Raw genomic sequence first — 14,899 nt, forward strand, 5'->3', positions numbered from 1 at the left:
CATAAACATTTGTAATATAAACATATTACATATATTACACATATGACTCACACATGTGTGAATGCACTCACAAACATTCATACACATAAGTTATATATAATGTTAATATATAATTTTACAAATTATACACAGATAGATAGACAGGTAGATAGATGACACACATAATGAGAATCTCAGAGATAAGGATTAAGAGCAATGACAACTCTTCCAGATGACCCAGGTTCGATTCTCAGTACCCATATGGTGGAGCACAACCATCTGTAACCCTAATCCCAAGGGATCTGTCACCCTCTTCTGGCCTGTATGGGCACTGGGTGTACAAAGTATACCAGACATATATACACCCATATAAATAAAATAAAAATTTTGAATACATAATAGAGTTCTGTTACCTCATATCCTTAGATAGCAATGAAAATGGTTCAGAGGAAAGAATCCACCATGTTCAGTGAATTGTACATTGTTTACGGGGCTTTCCTTAAGAGTACATGCATATAAAGCCATGACTAACTGTGGTAACAATGTTGGCTCTTAGTCTCCAGACAGCTTGGCCTCAAATCTCTCTCCTCCAACCTACTAGGTATAGGTTATGGATACGGCACTTAGCCCCTTTGGACTTGAGTATCCCCCTCTACAAACTGATGCCAGCATTGCACCAGTAGGAGATTCAGTCAAGTTAGTATTCACACAGCCCTCAAAAGAGTGATCAGCCCGTGGCATTACAGCATGCTACATAAATGATTTACAAATTTATCAATAGGGTGTTTTGAGTGTACCTTCCCCCCCCCCCCCCCACATCTCAGCAAATCAGGGAAAATAGATTTCTACTTTTGTATTGGTTTGGATTTATTCCAGAGTGCGGACTGAGTGCACTTTTGTTTTTGCGTTCTTGTTTTAAGGCTTTTTCTCTTTTTTCTCCTTTTATGAGATCTTTGTTTCTTTGGGGGGTTGCGCACTCAGGACACTGCACACACATGGGGTCAGAGGTTCCCTCCCACCACAGGGCTCCCAGGGTTTAAACTTGGGTCAGCAAGCTTGATGATGGTCACCTTTGCCCACTGAGGCATCTATCCAGCCCTTGTTTTGCTCTGAGTTTTGGTTCTATGATAATCTATGCCTATCACTGCTGCCCAGTGCTAAGCGTGTTGGGAGGCAGAATTCGACTGCCTTCCAGAATGAAGATAGCAGAGTTTCCCTCTTCTTGCTTCCAGTGCAGGCTCTGACAGTAACCAGACCCTTCAATCAGCTCCTCGAAGCTGCACTTTGACCTTGAAAGAGTGACGTTTGAGAATGGATCTATCATACTGGAACCCCAGGAGTGCCACAGAGACTCCAGCTAAAGTGTCCTCAAGGGGCCAGCACAATGGGGTCAGCAGTGCCATCCTAACCTGAATATCTAGGTGGGGTGACCTGGTTTTCCGTTCTCTATCTCTAACCATTTTCTCTAAGCCTCATCCTCAGGGCTCTGCATAGATCATGGACCATATATATCCTGACCGATTTCCCAATCACTTTTTGGGCCAGGTGACTACAGTTTCTGTTGTTTGCAGCAAAGAACGCCGGCTGAATATAGTCCTTGGCGAATGTGATCATGACAGCCAATCCCTCCACTGTGAAAACTGCCTCCTCTGCCTGTAGCTCCTTTGTCAGTAATGTTTACTGCAAAGATTTGTTCAAGTAATAGAAAGCCAGGAGGTTTCAGTCCCATGCTGCAGCGGACGTATGCTTAGTCTCCTTTCAACTGTCAATATCAACTGTCAAGAGAGGAATTTTAGAGTCTACTGAGCTCCTAGCAGCGCTGAAGAAAATGACAGTTTATGTTAATTACCCTTGTTTTCTAGTTTTCTGTCACTGTAACCAAATAACTGGCAAGAAGCAACTTGAGGGAGAGAGGGTTTATTTGTCCTAATGTTGAAGACAACGTTTAATACATCACAGCAGGGATAACAGGGCATCAGGTGTCATGGGCCTGGTCACCTTGTGTCCACAAGCAGGAAACACACAGTGATAAGAAGTGGGGACAGACTATGACAAAATCAGGGCCCATTTTTACTGGCCCTTAAGGGTTCTACAACCTTCCTCAAACAGCACTGCCAGTGGGAACCAAGTGTTCACACACAGGTTCTGCGAAACGTTTCTTGTTCAAACCACAACACAGTTCAACAGAACGATTATTTCAACATCCAGCACAATGCTGCCCGACAGAGAGAGAACACCAAACACAGAGAGCATTCGAACTTTCTATTAGCCATACTAATGTCAAGGCAGAACATTAACCTTGATAGTTTATTTTACTTAACCCCAGATATTACCTTCGCCATATTTAATTAATAAAAAACTATATTATTGTCTTCATACTTAATTTTCTAAAAGCCCTTCCTTTATGAATTTCTTATATCAAAATTTGGATGTCAACAGGATTTCCCCAAGCACGGAGCCCAGAACCCCAGCCTTCCCATTGCTCATGGTCACCTCTTTCAAAACTAAACCCATAGCCTGTTCCACTCTCACTTTCTGCCAAGAACCCTTTTTCATCAGGCCACAAATACAACATGACTAATTAAATGTATAAAGAGAAATAAAAATGAGAATGCATACCAGGGTGTCAGAACTTGACCTTGCCCTATTTGACCGCTGTTTTTAATCTCGGAAATTGCACCAGACAAGTGATGCAGCTTAAAAAGGAGAAAGGAGGAAAATGTCCTTCATCAGCAGAATAACTACCACGCTGTCTACCGCATGGAGAAGCTGTAATCCAGACGGACCACATTCATTTGCCCCGTTTCCCGTTTTAAGCCCAAGTGCGCTGCCTCTGGCCAGTGTTGGGTGCCCACTGTGATCTCAGAAGATCAGAAAACTGACTGGCAAAGAATCCTGACCCCATAAAGCCAATGTTCTGAATAATTGTTTATTGATTTGGCCTTTATATTGTCAAAATGCCTCCGTGTCTCTGGGCTCTGAAATTTCGCCAACTATTCATTTAAATGCCACTGGGTTAAATATGGCACCAGTGCAGTTTTAACTAAACAAGATGCAGAATCCACAAAAGTCAGTGTCTCCTTGTGTGAAGGAAGCAATTTTTGCTCACTAACATTTTTTTCTTCTGTAAGCAGAAGTCAAAGTTTGTATTTCTCATGTTCTCTAACTACATCCTCTTTTTTTTTTTTCCTCCAGTGTTTGAAGAGTAAAGTGCATAGATATTTAATATGGATGTGAAAATACTCTTTCTCTAAAAAGAGAAGTATGGTCTATCTAGGTAAAATTAGATATTGTGCAAATCGTGAACTACCCATGAAATAGAAACAACAGTTAGACAAATGTGCAAAACCAAGCAAAAAAGAGACATGGGGATTGTCGTCATGAGCAGACAGAAATTATTATTTTCATTTTGGCAAATTTTTAATTCCCTTGTTTCTGTATGTATGTATGTGAGTGATGTGTGCAGATGTGTGTGCCAGCCTGAGGGCCACCTTGGGACTTGTTCCTCAGGCTTCACCATTCTCTTTTGTTCTTTCTTCTAAACTAAAGACAAGTCTTTCTTTAACCCAGAGTTTGCCTGCCTCTGCCTTCCCAGGCCTAGGATCATGATCATATGCCACCACACGTGACTGTTTGGACCTTGCTCCTGAAGCTCGAACTCGAATCTCCATGGTTGCAAGGGAAACCCTGTATTAAGCGGACCCCCCACCCCCAAGCCCTAACGCCTCAGGTCATTATTGTTTGTACATTTTACCTTAATTTTCCATCATCCCAATGACAATATATCCTGAGATTTTCAGTTACTACTTGTTATTTACAAATTCTTGAATACTTCACAAATTCATTATTTTTATCATTCTTTTTTTTCGTTACTGCTTGTTTGTTTGTTTCTTTGCTTGCTTGCTTGCTTGCTTGCTTGCTTGTTTTTGAGCCAGAGTGTACTCTATCTATCCTGGAACTCACTGGATAGACCAGGCTAGCCTTGAACTCAGAGATCCATCTGCCCCTGCCTCCCAGATGCTGGGATTAAAGATGTGTGCCACCACAGCCGGCATATTTTTATGATTCATAAAGATATACTAAGGAATTTTCAAAAGCCTTTACATTCCTCTTCTATACCACAGTTAACTGCGGGAAGAAATGTCTCAAGTATATCATAAGAGCACTTTTTTTTTCCATCTACAAACACAGACTTGGCATATCCTGAGTAGAGCCTAAAATTAAGTTAGAATTTTCCACTCTCAATTGATTTCGTACTTATAAAATAATATCCTAGCCTTAATTTCTAATCAAAGTTTATTGGAATACAGTTTAAAAATTATGTCTAACTTTTCTCAAAAGTGGGATGTTCTAGAAACTAATTTCACTTTGATTTAACTACTTATAGTTTTACTTTGTTAAAGTACTGCATTAGCGTTTTAAAATAATAATCTATAGCACTCATAAACACATTTTCACATTGCATGATTATCTATTTGTCTGGTCCAGTCCCATCAGCTGCTTTTAGGAATCACTGTTTTCTATTCCCAGAGGATTACTAGAAGAGAAAGTGATTCTGTAATCAAATACTATACATCCAATCGTATTAGTTCCCCAGAAGAACAGAAAAAAGTTCTCCCAAAGTTGGCTCTCTTGACCTACTCACATCCCCGCCTAGTTTTGCTGTTAAACCACAGTAATCACCAATCCCATTCTGCCTCTTCTGCTTTATTCTTCATGAACCAGCTCACCCCACAGTGGTCCACAGTAGCCTCTCCATCCTCACACCCAGATTACTCATCCTGTCTCATTCATGAGCATCTAGAACCGTCTACCTCTGCTTCTGGGGCATCCAGGGTGTCAGCGAATATAGCCCTCTCTTACATGGGGCTATGCTCATTTCCACGGAATAGTCAGGACCTGTGTAGATGCCTGCACAGTCAATCTAACGGCAGATGCAGGAACAGGATGAAGATGATGTAAAGGATTGAATGGTTGCAATGTTAAGAACAGCATCAAATTCAGAGGGTGTAGAGATGAAAATCTGGGGAAGAGTGCTTGCTGCACAGTATGAGGACCTGGGCTGAGATCCTAGTGCTCAAGTTAAAAGCTATGCATAACTAATGCGGATGCTGAGAGCCCCAACACAGTGGACAAGCTGAGACAGGAAGATCACTGGAGCTTGCTAGCCACCAGTCCAGTTCCAGGATCAGTAAGAGGCCCTGTGCAGAGGCATAAGGCAGAGAAAGGCAAACAGGACAGGTTCCTGGTTTCCAAAAGAGTGCATACTGGTGACACAGCTGCATACACATGTGTGCATACATCAGACACATACATATGCATGAAATAGGCATACATATAAGTATTCATTTATAATTAAGATACAAAAAGAATGGGTTATGAAAATCACATGACAGTAAATGACCCAAACATCGCTTAAAAGTACAGAAGGATCCTTGAACTCAGACAAAGTAAGCCTTCTCATTAAAAGGCTGCTTCCTCATTGGCTTATGACAAAATACGAGCGCAATTTCCTGTCCCCACAACACTGCTGGTTTCTCTTCTTGATACAAGCAGATTTGCCAGCCTCCTCAGTCAAGAGAAGCATCCCTCCAGAAACAGGGGTGAGTATGAGATTAAAACCTAGAACAAGATTTCAAAGTAGATAGTATACTTTTTAGCATAATGATCAACAATGTAACATTTCCTCTGGTTTGGGCTTTGTGAGTGTAACAAGATCAAGTTTTGTGAGAGAGATGCAAATGAGGAAGACACATGGTTTCTTCTACTTTGAGCAGTGGTATGGGGATGTCAGAACTCAAACTTAGAACTGGTTAGGTGATGATATAGGTATAACAAAGGGGACCATGTGTGCTCAGCGCTCTCCTCGGGATGCAGTGTGTTGGCAAACTGATGGTTTAGAAAGAATCTCTACCATCCTGGACAGGAAAGCTACCTGCTATTATCTCCCCACCAGTGCACGAGTCTAGGAATAGCTTTTACATTCATCGGAAATCATGTGAGGTTAGAAAATTGTGTTTCCAGCATCATTAAGCATCCGTTGTAACTAATTGTTAACAAATAACTGTCATAGTACCGGAGACATGTGGAGACCTGATAGGCAGCAAGCATGCTTTAGGTGAAAGTGTTTCTGTAATGCTGTATGCAAGCAATTTGCTTTTAGCTATCGTCATCAATTATTCATATTACTTTTAGAGCTACACCATAGATTGTCTTTTTCGCGCTTCGTAAAATTGAAACTTAGATCATTTGTATTTTGAGGGAGGGTGGCAAAAATTCTCAAAATTTCACTAAAGCATCCTAAATAATATTTGGAAAGATACGGGAATAATATGTTCTGTATATCCTTTTTTTAGATGCATTTTTCATTGACTTAACTAGAGCTATCTGCAATGCTGGCTTGGCATCACAGGTACAAGATCCCTAGGCTAGCCTGTGATGTGCTTGCCGGACAGTCAAGGATGACTTCCTTTTAGGAAATCTGTGGGGCAGCGGAAGGAAAAGCAGTACACTGCAGACGCTAACATATGGTGAAGGCTTTGCCTGTGCTCCCCTCTTGGCCCCACAGGGCATCTCATTTAATTCTCACAGCAACCCCATGGCCTGAGCACTAACTTACAGGAGAGGAAACAAACTTAGAAAAACCACAGATTCTTCCCCCCCTCCCGCCCCCCTAAGAACTTTGAGAACCTTTCCAAAAGCAACCACAAGCACATACTGCTGCCCCTGTTACTCAACAGACACGATGCTATCTGCTTCATCAAGCTCCCCTGGCTGGTTGGTGGCTGGCTGCTCTCAGCAAGGCAGGAAGTACTTTTATAGCTAAAACAGGAATTTATCCTGTTGAGAACTCTAAAACCTCACTAAAATAATTTTCTCTGTCTTTGCTTTTGTAGAAACAAACATGTACTCGCTTAGTAACACACCACTGCCTGCCCTTCCATTCTTAGTCCTATCTCAAGAGAGGAGACCTTTATAGCCTAGGTGTTTTCCCCTAGGGTGTATAAGTCTACCCAGTGGTGTGATGCTGACATTCATCAGAGCCCCCTCCTTAGCAGCTTATGCAGGTCCTTCCCTTCTTGTGGTTCAGATCATAGAGTTTCATTTTCTGTCTTCACCAAGAACCTTTAAAGGTTTCTTCAAGAACCGAGAAGGTTTTTCTGAGTGGTAGTTACCAGTAAATGCTAGGTTTTGCTCTGTTGATGAAATACGATTATAGGATGACAGCCATTATCTTGGAATACAGAAATGTGAACAGTCTGTCATCTGGTTTCAGTGCTTGCCATTGATCAGCCCTCTGTCAGTCTGAAACGTGTCCTTCGTACATAATCCATCTTTCTTCCCCGTCACTTCCCCACCCCCCACCACCTTAGCTTTGGGTCTCTGCGGTTTGATCACTAAGTACAGACGTTTCACTTTGTCACAGCTGACACTAGGCTTCATCATTCATGGGGCTTCATGTCCCTCATAAGTTCCAGAAATCAGTCAGCCGTTGGATTTACGCACGTTGCTTTCCGCTGACCTCCCTTTTCTTCCCGTACGGGGCTCCCGTTACCCGTGTACTGACCACTCCACTTATCTCTCCTGTTTCCCTTTTCCTTTTACACTGGTAACTTTTTTCCCTGATTTCTTTAGTTTCCTTGTCCAACGTTCTCTTCCGAGGACTTTTTTACTATTACATTTTATTCAACAAAGTCTACTCTAATTTTTAGAGAAAAAAAATATGACTTTTCAGTTTTGGCATTCTCTCTCTCCTCACTCCTTCCTCTCCTTTTTCTGAGACATGCTTTCTTTCTATAGCGCAGGCTGTTTGTAAATCCATGGTAATTCCCTAAGCCACCTCTTCCCAGACACTGGGGTTGCAGGCAGGAGCTATCACACGCAGCTATCTTTCTTTCTCTTTCGTTCACCACGTGTTCTGATCCCATCTTTTATCTCTTAGGGGCTGATTAATTACGCACGATTTGTGTTACGTGTGCTTCCCTTTATCGCTAAAGCTTTTGTGCTCCTAGGTCTCTTAGATTTCCCCTTCACGTATTGTTTTAATCTTTATTTTATTTATTTACATTTCAAAAGTTCTTCACCCCATCCCCCCTGGCCCCTGACCTCTGAGAGGGTGTTCCCCAGCTGGCTCATCCACTCCCACCTAACCCCCACCATCATCCATCTTCCCTGGGCGTCTAATTTCCACAGGATTAATTTCATCCTCCACCACTGAGGTCATACGAGGAAGTCCTCTGCTATACATGTGCCTGGACCATGAATCGGCCCATGTGTGCTCCTTGGTTTTTGGTTTAGCCTCTGGGAGCTCTGAGGGGTCCAGGTTAGTTGACACTGTTGTTCTTCCTATGGGGTTGCCATCCCCCTCAGCTCCTTAAGTCCTCCCTCTAACTCTTTCATAGGGGTCCTGGACCTCAGTCCAATGGTTGGCTGTAAGTATCTGCTGCATTTGTCTCAGTCAATTGCTGGTGGAGCCTCTCTGAGGACAGCCGTGCCAGGCTCCTATCTGCATGCACTATATGGCCTCAATAATAGTGTCAGGATTTAGTGTGCGCACATGGGATGGGTCCCAAGTTGGGCCAGTCACTGGGTGGGTTTTTCAGTCTCTGCTCCATTTTTGTCCCTGAATTTCCTTTAGTCAGGAACAATTCTGGGTTAAAATTTTGAAGATGGGTAGGTGGCCCTCAGCCTCAACTAGGGCCCTTAGTCCTAGTAACCTCTCACATCCCAGGTCTCTCAGACTTTCTGTCATATTCCTCTGCCCCCTAGCCCCTACTGCTGCATATTTCGATTTGTTCTCCGGGCTTTCTGGGTATCCCTCCTGTCTCCCACCATACCTGATCCTGCCCCTACTTTTCCCCTCTCTCTTCCCTCTGCTCCATGATTTCCTCCCTCCCTCTGCTCTCGCGATTATTTTCTTCTCCTTCTAAGTGGGTTTCAAGTATCCACACTTGGGCCTTCCTTCTGTTAAAGTTCCTACAGTCTGTGAGTTGTGTCCTGGGTATTCTGAGCTTTTGGGCTACTATCCCCTTATCAGTGAGTACATACCAGGCATGTCCTTCTGGGTCGGGGATACCTCACTCAGGACATTTCCCAGTTCCATCCATTTGCCTGCAAAATCCATGACATGATCATATTTGTCGGAGCTCTTATCTCTGGGGCTCTTTGAAGCCCAGGCTGAGGAAGCCTTTCTTTATGAGAAAACTCTATGCTCATTTCTTCTAGGTGCCTAAAAATTACTTTTCATTTAATAAACCCTTTTCTTCTGTGAATCTTTCCATGATGGTTTAAATTAATTTTTTTTACTGATTTTATTGATTTTCATGTAAGAAAAAGAAAGCAAATTGTATTTCCTAAAAGGGCTTACATGTCAAACATGTTGTCAAGGTGCCTCCCAGCCTCAGTCAGCATGGCCTGTTGATTCCACCATGTAACATCCTAAGCACACAGCTCAATCAGCTTTTACAAACTGAGCCTGTTCAAACCCAGCGTGCGGCTTGATAATCTTACAGGCTGCACGTGCTCAGTCAACCAGCACCCACGTTAAGAAACAGAACACTGTCGGGTACTCAGAAGTCCCCCTCCCACCTTCTTTCCGTGTTAACTGACCCTGTCAAAGGTCACCACTGTCCTGACTCAGCACGAACTCTAGCTGGCTTTTATCCAATAATATGTCCTCTGTGGCATTGGTCTTGTCAATCAGCATTGTGTTATTAAAGCTTCAACTCTTTCATTTAGACCAAAATGCAAGCATTGAGATAGGGATAATGGATAAGGATGAGGGTGATATACCAGGCACGCTATCTAGTCTACTGCTAATGGACATCCTAGTTGGTATGTATTGCAGACAGTGTTACCGTAAACCTTCTGATCTTAGTGCCTGCTGCTTAGGAAATAGGTGTGTATTCATCTAGCAACAAGATTACCAAATCATGCTACATGTGTAAGTTTTCCAGCCTAGTGTATATATATATATATATATATATATATATATATATATATATATTAGTGGTGTCGCATTCAGGTTCCCATTCATATTTCCATGGTGGCTAATGAAATTGAACCATGTAAGTCAGTCACATGAGCCAAACTAATGGTTCGGATTCAGATCTTTTCTAAGTGAGCATCTGCTACATTCTATGAACACTCAAGGGAAGATTTCCTTCCTTCCTTCCTTCCTTCCTTCCTTCCTTCCTTCCTTCCTTCTATCTTTCTGTCTTTCTGTCTTTCTTACTTTCTTTCTTTTTTTATCTAGCTCCTTGCCTAAACCAGGCCAAAGTAAGGAGTTTGCCAGCTTGTCTCTGTTTTCTGTAAATTTCTCTAGAACTGGTTAATCTCTTTGCTTTCCTGATTTGCCCTCTCTCAGAAGCTAGAGCCTCCTAGATCCCAGTGCGTGTGGTGGTGGAAGAGCACCTTCTGCCTTCGATGGTGTGAATTCTGGGCCTCCTGTGTGTGTCTGACCCAGACGCCCTGGCTGTCCTCTGCCCACATCCAGCTAAGGCACGTCTACAGTTTCTTGCTACCCCCGCCAATCTGATTTCTGTTTTCCATCACAAATATTTTGCTAATGCTCTAACAGCCTGCTTTCCATGTTTTATTCATGCCTTTAAGTGTGATGAAAACCAGACAGTTTGGGAGTTTCACTTTTCCTCTTTAAGAGCGAGATGCATCCTATATGCAACTCTTTCCCAGTCCCAGAATCATGCCTTGTGATAGAAAATCCTTTCGTGCTCTGAACTCATCTACACTTGGAAAGAGAATGGCACGGATGGGTAGCTTGCTGAAAAGGTCCCATCATGTAAACCATCAACACTACTGTGAGGGCCCACAGGAGTGGGATTGGGAGCCCTTCTCTAAGACAGTATCACTTTACAAAGGAATGAACCTGAGATAACCAGCTCTGAGGATGGAAGTTGATAATCACAGCATTTTCACAGAATAGAGATGGTTCTCTCTCCCCATTTACGGAATATGAGTGAGACACAGTGAGATACATTTCACAAGAAACAAAAGACAAACAGAAGAGGAAGTTGAGTGCATTAGCACTCAACAAATTATATTCAAAATCTACTTAATCATATTATGAAAATATTCTCTTAATAATGTGACTTTTGAAATGCCTTACACTGATATTGTATATTAAGTTGAAACTTATAAATTGTATAGCCATGTACTTTACACTCCAAGGCAACAAAATAAAATATTTTCTCATTGCAGGCAAATAATTAAATTTTCTATTTTTTTAGCCACCAAAATGTTTTAATGGTTTAAAAACCTTTGGTTATGGTTATTGGGCATCGTCTGGTGGGAAATATGGCTCTATAGCTCTATAAGCTAGCATCCTTTCAGCAATTCTTATTTGAAATAGAAAAAACGTCTCTGATTTTATTTGCTAAAATTCATTGCTTTGGTTAAACTGTGTTTTGTAATTTGAAATATTTCTTATTTTCAATCAATGAAAGAAAACAGCTTTAAAGTCACGATTAGAATGAAGCTACATACCTTTTACATATCTAACCTATTCTAGTTCATCTTTTGTTACAGAAACATGACACTTTTGAAAGAATGCCAAACGGCGTGAAAATAAAAACAGAGCATTCCCATTTGCACCGACCAATCTCCAATCTCCTGTAAGATTCAAAAGGGCAAGCAAGAGGCGGTGACCGTTCACGAAAGCTAAAATCCCATGCTATTGAACATGAAGACTTCTGATGCTTAAATCTCATTAACTGCTTTAAGTCACTCCCAGGAGCTTGGATCCCAACTTCTAGCAGTAATAGTCTGTGTAAAAAAAAAAAAAAAATCAGTCTACAACCACTCTCTAAATGCATGGATGAACTCATCAGAACATCAAAACCCAAGGAAACCCTAAGAGAGAAGAATTCTAATAAAAAGAATTTTACATTGAAAACTTACAAGGCAAGGTCCCTTTCCCTGCTGACAGCCTAAGAAGTGATGTAACTGCCACTGTGAAGACCATGGCGATGAACAGCATGTGCATTGAAGAGCAGCGCCACCTCGAACACTATTTGTTCCCGGTGGTCTACATAATTGTGTTTATAGTCAGCGTCCCAGCCAACATCGGATCTTTATGCGTATCCTTTCTGCAAGCGAAGAAGGAAAATGAGCTAGGGATTTACCTCTTCAGTCTGTCCCTGTCAGACCTGCTGTATGCGCTGACTCTGCCCCTCTGGATCAATTACACTTGGAATAAAGACAACTGGACTTTCTCTCCCACCTTGTGCAAAGGAAGCGTTTTCTTCACCTACATGAACTTTTACAGCAGCACGGCGTTCCTCACTTGCATTGCCCTGGACCGCTATTTAGCAGTCGTCTACCCTCTGAAGTTTTCCTTCCTAAGAACGAGAAGATTCGCGTTTATTACCAGCCTCTCCATCTGGATATTAGAGTCCTTCTTTAACTCTATGCTTCTGTGGAAAGATGAAACGAGTGTTGAATATTGTGACTCGGACAAATCTAATTTCACTCTCTGCTATGACAAATACCCTCTGGAGAAATGGCAGATAAACCTCAACCTGTTTCGGACGTGCATGGGCTACGCAATACCCTTGATCACCATCATGATCTGCAACCATAAAGTCTACCGAGCTGTGCGGCACAACCAAGCCACGGAAAACAGCGAGAAGAGAAGGATCATAAAGTTGCTTGCTAGCATCACGTTGACTTTCGTCCTATGCTTTACCCCCTTCCACGTGATGGTGCTCATCCGCTGCGTTTTAGAGCGCGACATGAACGTCAATGACAAGTCTGGATGGCAGACGTTTACGGTGTACAGAGTCACAGTAGCCCTGACGAGTCTAAACTGTGTTGCCGATCCCATTCTGTACTGCTTTGTGACTGAGACGGGGAGAGCTGATATGTGGAACATATTAAAATTGTGTACTAGGAAACACAATAGACACCAAGGGAAAAAAAGGGACATACTTTCTGTGTCCACAAGAGATGCTGTAGAATTAGAGATTATAGACTAAGAGGTGGAGGCAGGTTAAGTTACATGGTATTATTTAATGAAACTTACATTTTGGAAAAGAAATCTGGCATAGTAGAACCCAGTGGAAATAGTTTGAAGGTACATTGTATGACTCCTATGTTGGCTTTATTAAGTAAGGTATAGAAATGTATTATCTTGTATGTATTCTAATGACTAGGCATCATTGTTTTAGTACCAATTCTCTTTGCCTCTATGTTATAACCCCTAAGAAGCACGCGGGACTGTTCGTCTTTAAATCAGTGGCCATTCTATCTGACTACTATGACTTTTTGTTGTTGTTCTGCTTTGGGTTTTCAGTCTGCCTGCATCAGTCTTCTCCTCTGTATACGTCTGTCTTCAACAAATGTAAGGACTAAATACCCCTCCCGATCACATCCATTATCAAGGATTTGAAGCCACTCCATGTACTGGGTTATAAAAGAAATGTTCTCATGAACTTTCATGAAGTTTACATACCTTTGGGGATCTAGTCACCGAGTCACATAAAGTAAAAGTAAATGGATTTTGTATTTTGGTCTTGATTTCTTTATATTTATAGCTGAATATGTTTATATGGATGAGTTTCCGTCCAGACAGATAAATATTTATGGGCAATCTTACACTCATAGGCCTCCTGTTTTGACTTATAACATGTAAAATGTCTTGATATATCTTTCAAGTCTTCGTTGTGGAATTGACCCTGCCTAGTTTTAGGTAGGCATTTCTTTTAACCGAAGAATATTTGAAGGATTTTCTACCCTGCTTTCATCTTTATTCCTCTTTCTTCTCTCCCCTATATATTCTTTTTTCCCCACAATTTTTATTAGATATTTTCTTCATTTACATTTCAAATGCTATCCCAAAAGTCCCCTATACCCTCCCTCTGCCCTGCTCCACTACCCACTTCCTCCCACTTCTTGGCCCTGGCGTTACCCTGTACTTAGGCATATAAAGTTTGCTAGACCAAGGGGCCTCTCTTCCCAATGATGGCCGACTAGACCATCTTCTGCTACATATGCATCTAGAGACACGAGCTCTGGGGGGGGGGGGGTACTGGTTAGTTCATATTGTTGTTCCACCTATAGGGTTGCAGACGCCTTCAGCTCTTGGGTACTTTCTCTAGCTCCTCTATTGGGGGCCCTGTGTTCCATCCTATAGATGACTGTGAGCATCCACTTCTGTATTTGCCAGGCACTGGCAAAGCCTCACAGGAGACAGCTATATCAGGGTCCCTTCAGCAAAATCTTGCTGGTGTATGCAATAGTGTCTGTGTTTGGTAGCTGATTATGGGATGGACCCCCGGGTGGGGCAGTCTCTGGATGGTCCATCCTTTCATCTTAGCTCCAAACTTTGTCTTTGCAACTCCTTCCATGGATATTTTATTCCCTATTCTAGGGAGGAATGAAGTATCCACGCGTTGGTCTTCCTTCTTGATTTTCTTGTGTTTTGGAAGTTGTATTTTGGGTATTCTAGGTATTCTTTCTCCTTGTGCAAAAATGATCAGCTAGTAAATGTCTTGATGTCGCTTTGGTCCTTCTCACTGGGAAACAAAAGCTTGACAATCACAAGCACTGATACGTTTGCAGCAGGATGTGGACATATATGGTGGTCCTTTCCCATTGGCCTTCCAGGATGAAGTGTGCGCACTGCAGAAGCCACCTTGCTCAGGTGCTGTCTACCCATGCACTGCATTTCCCAATCAAAATGCCTTCATAGAGTTAATACATCCTGTGTGCACTCAGAGACATAGATGCTTAAAGACTAAACATAAAATACTAAAAATAAAAGGTAGCCAAAATCACTTGATTGATTTTTTGATGTTATTGGTAGCCTGTAGGAATACATATAAAGTTTTTTTTAGAACCCCAGAAATATTTTTGCCCACATATGAAAACTCAGATGTCCATTGCATGACTTGAGAGTCACATG

At 42.0% G+C, this 14,899-nt stretch overlaps 1 protein-coding gene across 1 annotated transcript; it reads left to right on the forward strand.

The window, feature by feature from the left end:
* The first annotated feature begins 5,502 nt into the window (after positions 1-5,502).
* On the forward strand, positions 5,503-13,590 carry Gpr65 (G-protein coupled receptor 65). The gene is made up of 2 exons (NM_008152.3): positions 5,503-5,582; positions 11,524-13,590. Exon 2 carries the CDS (start codon positions 11,958-11,960, stop codon positions 12,969-12,971), a length of 1,014 nt encoding a protein of 337 aa, NP_032178.1. The 5' UTR covers positions 5,503-5,582; positions 11,524-11,957; the 3' UTR covers positions 12,972-13,590.
* Positions 13,591-14,899: the final 1,309 nt, after the last annotated feature.

This window comes from Mus musculus, chromosome 12, assembly GCF_000001635.26.
Source record: "Mus musculus strain C57BL/6J chromosome 12, GRCm38.p6 C57BL/6J".
Taxonomy (NCBI): Eukaryota; Metazoa; Chordata; class Mammalia; order Rodentia; family Muridae; genus Mus; species Mus musculus.